Here is a 5,375-nt window from a genome sequence, read left to right as displayed (position 1 = left end):
TATATCTATACTTATTAAGGGGTCGTTACTTAATCTTTTCAACTGCCAATGCTTTTCTCACTCCCCTCTCCCATATTTTAAAAAGTGCCCAAAACCCGTTGATGAAGTATTGACTGTATCAATTAGTGATTCATTGAGAAGGCTACACCTATCACTAGAATCAGATAGGGGAATGTGAAAAATTATTTTTCTTAATAATCATTATCTTGGAAACTCAGAGCTTCCCTATTCTTCTTTCTTTCAAAGTTCAGAAGGACATTAAGATGTAATCTAAATAGACCTATTCCTGTTCATGATGTTGCCTAGACAGGTCTGGGAGAATGTTGATTCCTCCCCATTGTCAGGACAGGTGATGTGGAAATGGATGTCTCTTTGACCAGGATTAAGTGATCTTTAAAACATACCTAAAATGGACCTCATATTAATATGGCTCAGCTCCCAAAGTTGATAGACATCCCTAAGGAACACTTATTCTTCAAAGGGCAAATAAGGTTGTAACCCAAAAAATCCAATTCAAGCCAGTTCTGAACTGGTCCCCTTAGGGACTGAACTCCCATGCAATGCATATCAAACATGGTGTATCAATATATTGGAATATTATTGTTGCACAAGAATTGATAAAATGGACAGGTTCAAAGGAAACTGGGAAGACATCAATGAACTGCTGCAGAGAGGAGTGGTACAAGAAGAACAATTTATATAATGACAACACCAGTATAGAGAAAAACAATTTTGAAAGACTCTGGAATTCAGCTACATACAATATGCACCCAGAGAACTGAAGATGAAATATACCTTTCATCTCAGGCAGGGATGTGATAAACTTCAAATAAAGAGGAAAGATATGCATTTTTTTCTTTTTGGTAAGGTCTAGTGAGAATTTTTTTCCGCTGAAATTCCTTTATAAGCCTTCGAAAGGAAAGTACTCGGTGGTCTCATGGTATCATGAGCTGGAACAGAAGCAGGAAAATTCTTACATAATACCATAAATGAGATGTTAAAAGAAACTATTGAGAAGTGTTATCACCGAGAGTAGTGAATGATATCACGAAAGCGAAGCTTATAATAATGTCATGGTATGGAATAACTCATTTCAGGAAGGAGCAGAGTAGGAATTTTTTCCCAACTATGTCATTCAAGAGGGAGGGATAAATGTGAATAGATAAAAATTGGAGTAATAGTGTTCTCCTTAATTAATTCATTTTAAACCCAGTGAATTCATGATGATCTAAATTTCTGTGGTTTAATTTTTTTTCCCTATAATTTGAGGGAATTATTGTACTATTTATCAGTAAAACAATTCTGCTTCATTCAAACCAGGCCCTCTCAGTAAACTGACACCCCTCTTCTTCCACAGCATTTAGAAAGAGAACTTCAATTTTATTCTCTTTCTCATTTATTATAACTTCCCTATTAACTTACTGTGAGCAAATTTTGCCCTCATGGGCAATTTGTCTTCTACATTATCAGAGCATTTTGGACTGAAGTTCCAAATGGATGCACCATTCTCTTTATTCACAGATCCCATGTCTGCTGTCACTATGTCCTCAGGAAATAGAGTATCTTTTCCCTGCTCTTATCTGCTTTCTCTTTATTTTCTACTGAGCAAGAAATGATGTTGTTCAGTGCTGTTATTTCATGGGGAATAAGGGAGTGAAGATGGGAAAGTAAAGGTGGGGTTTTAAGAGCTCCATTAGGATCTTTCAAAGAAACAAATTATTTTCTTATCAGTCATTGGCATTGTGAAATCTCATGCAATGTATAGAATATGAACTATGTCAATTCTGTATGTTTCTTTTTTTCCTTTTTTGGCACAGAACTTGTATTTATTTTTCTGCTGCTGCTTCATAATCTTTAGAAAAAAACTCCATATATTATGTAGTTAAATTTTACAAATAGCACCTTTCTCCTATTTTATTCCCTATTCTCCTTTTCATTTGGGATATTGACCTAGCAGTAGTATTGCTGGATCAAAGGGTATCTATTGTGGTGGCCAAAAAATGGAAATTGAGGGGAAGCCCATCAATTGGGGAATGGCTAAAGAAGCTATGATATATAATTGTGATGGAATATTATTGTGCTATAAGAAATGAGAAGCAAGATGATTTCAGGAAAATCTGAAAGAGTTCCTTGAACTGATGCAAAGTGAAGTGAGCAGAACCAGAAGAAAGCTGTACACAGTAATAGCAATTTTGTGTGATCAACTAAGTATGATAGACTTAGCTCTGAGCAATACAATGATTCAAGACACTCCCAAAGGAATCCAATGGTCATGGCATCCACCTTCACAGAAAGAACTAGGGAGTCTGAATACAGATCACAAAATACCATTTTTGCTTTTTAAATTTTTTTCCTTTGTCCTGTTTTTTTTCTTTTGTTCAGATTCTTCTTTCATAATATGACTAATGTGAAAATGTGTTTAACATGATTGTACTTGTATAATCTATATCAGATTCCTTCCTGGAATCTGAAGGGAGGGAGAGAGAGAAGAAAAAATTAGAATTCAAAATCTTATGAAAATTAATGTTGAAAGCTATCTTTACATATAATTGGATATCAGGTGAGATTTGAAGGAGGTCAAAGGGGCCAGGAGGCACAGATGAGGAGGAAAATAACTCCAGCCAGTGAAAAGATATGCAGTAGAGAGATAGAATCTATTGTGAAAAGGAACAGCAAGGAGGTCAGTGCCATTGGACTGATGAGTGTGTAGAAGGGAGTAAGGTAGAATAAGACAAGGATTTTATATTTTATCCTGGAGTCACCAGAATTTGGGGGAGGTGGTCAGACCTATGTCTTAGGAAGATAATTTTGATAGCTGAGTTTGGTGTGGACTGGAGTGAGAGAGCAACCAACAGGCTAGCATAATGCTCCAGGTGTGAGTTGGCAAAGTCTGACCTCAGAGTGGGTCACAGTACCTGAGCAGAGAAGGGAGGGTATACTAGATTTGTGATAAAAATAGAATAGATAGGAAATAACTACTGATTAAACACATGGTAGGGGTGGGAGTGAGAGTAAAGCATTAAGAATGATAGCTAGCTACTGGAAAAGTTGCTTTCTCCTGGGATAGAAGAAAAAACAACAAAAGCCATAAATAGAAATGGTTCAGATTCACTCTACACCTGTTAGTGGATCTAGACATCTTGTACTCTCTGCATCATGAGCTCAATACCCTTCTGGCCTCACTGATATCTCACCACCTGGCAGGGGCAGTTTCTGTCTGGCCTCACATTCCTTTTCCTCACTGTGTCTCTGGTACAGTAATACACAGCTGTATCCTCAGTCTTAAGGGAAGTCATCTGTAGATACAACATGCTGTTGCCATTATCTCTGGAGATGGTGAATCGACCTTTCATGGAGTCTGCATAGTATATGCTACCAGTATATGTAATTTCTGCAACCCATTCCAGTCCCTTCCCTGGAGCCTGGCGGACCCAATCCATGTCATAGTCACTGAAAGTAAATCCAGAAACTTTACAGGAGAGTTGCAGAGATCCTCCAGGCTGTCTCACATCTCCCCCAGATTCCACCAACTGCACATCACACTGGACACCTGCAACACAGAGACATTGCATTAAAGGCAACAGTCACATTAAGTCACCATTTCACATTGTCCCTCTCTCTCCATAAAATTACCTTGGAAAATAGTCAGAAGGAAAATCCAATGCAGCCTAAATTTCATGGTGAGTTTGAAGGTTAGTCCTCTGCGTCTAATGACACAAAGAGCTTGAGCTTGTCTCCTGCACATAAGGTACAGGTTGGGGCTGCTTTTCATCCCAGTGGGGAGGGACCCAATTTGCATGTTTTGCTCTATTCAAAAAGAGGAAGAACACCTTCTTCCTCCAAAGGAGAAGTCTCTTTCCTGAACTTCAGAGAGAAAGTTCTCCTAGAGCTGGTTCTAAAGCACTGGGGAGTGTTGGTGACTCTGAGGCTCCCAGAGCTCATGGTTTTGACTCAGTATCAATCACAGCACATCACTTCAATAACTCTAAACATTTGAATCTAATGTACTAGGCCTTTCTGTGCTCCTAATAAACTTCTTATCCATCTTAATCTTGTTTCTGATTATCAAAGCTCCTTAACCTTCTTACATTTCCAATGATCAACAGATTGAATCTATTCTATGAATCATTTTTTTCTCAGCATCTCTTTTCATGATACTTGGCACTCTATTTCTTCCTGAGTGAACTTTTTGCCTCCTTTTGCCTAGGATTACATTTTATCTAAATTATTTATCTATAGTCCCAGTTTCACTCACCAATTGCCTTTCTAGGGATAGCTCATCTTCCTTTTTGAACTCTTCTTGGTGGAGAAATTGAGTTATGAAAGTCATAGTTCACAATAAGAAAATTACAAGTCTCTTCCAACAAATACCTTGTTTCTCAGAGAGACATATCCTATTTGATGTGACAGAGAAATTATTATCCTCTGTGACACTGACCTGATAATCTGATTTACAGAGCAAGTATGGCTAAGATTTCTATGACATAATCCTCAAAGTTCAGGTACCACTCTCATCACCCAGAATATCTAACTCTGCTGCCACCTGCTGGATATTTGATTGTATACTCAGAAACATGTTTCCATTCTCATTTCCAGATTTTTCTAAGAAGGGAGATTTGTAATTTCAGGACCCTTATCCCTTTAGAGATCTACATCTAGAATTCTTTCCAAGATCATCTTTTTTTTTTAAAGGACTCAGTGGGCTAAAAAGAAAAGAAAAAGCCAACAATCCCTCTCTTAAAAATCATTATAGTTATACAGTCCTCATCATAAAGTAAGGAGTCTGAGCTACATCTATTTGTTTTCTTTCCTCTCTTATTGTTCTTACATTTTAGATGGCTCCTTCGTATTCTATTATTTACTAAATTAAGTATATTTTATAAGACAACAGAGTTGTGAACAGAGTTCAATAACTATAAAAGAGAAAAGCTTGCACTGGCACTCCTCAAGTGCCTAGTTCATAAATCATTTTTTCAGATTTACTAGTGTAAGAGTCCTAGCCTTTTAGAATTTTCTCATTTCAGACATACAATGATCATCCTATGTGTCCTATTCACAGGTGGTAAAGGTTGCAAAACTTGGGAGTGTCTCATTCTTTATTTGTAAAGCAAATATAAGTAAATCTTTATATTTTTATCTCCCTTTGTGAACATTAAAAATTTTAATCAATCTGAGAGTATTTGGGGTCCTTGTTCATATGATGAAGACAACTGATGCCATGTGGGCAAGATCTAGATTAGCAATGTCCCTTGGGTTGACATAAAAAAAGTAATCTAGCCAGTTATATTTTAAATAGAGTGAGAGTAATTTCTGCTGTCAGAAGTTGAACTAAGGAGAAAAACAGCCCCAAAGAATACAGTTGTAAGAACTGGCCA

General features: G+C 37.1%; 1 gene segment (V, D, J or C); it reads right to left on the bottom strand.

Annotated features, from left to right (window-relative positions):
* Positions 1-3,164: 3,164 nt before the first annotated feature.
* LOC110203223 (immunoglobulin heavy variable 3-48-like) lies at positions 3,165-3,814 on the bottom strand. The segment is given in 2 exon segments: positions 3,165-3,550; positions 3,634-3,814. Coding segments are annotated over 2 exon segments (537 nt in total).
* Positions 3,815-5,375: the final 1,561 nt, after the last annotated feature.

This window comes from Phascolarctos cinereus, unplaced genomic scaffold (assembly GCF_003287225.1).
Source record: "Phascolarctos cinereus isolate Bilbo 61053 unplaced genomic scaffold, phaCin_HiC Scaffold_3;HRSCAF=262, whole genome shotgun sequence".
NCBI lineage: Eukaryota > Metazoa > Chordata > Mammalia > Diprotodontia > Phascolarctidae > Phascolarctos > Phascolarctos cinereus.
Note: the sequence above shows the minus strand (reverse complement) of the source record. Positions and strands in the feature narration are given on the sequence as shown.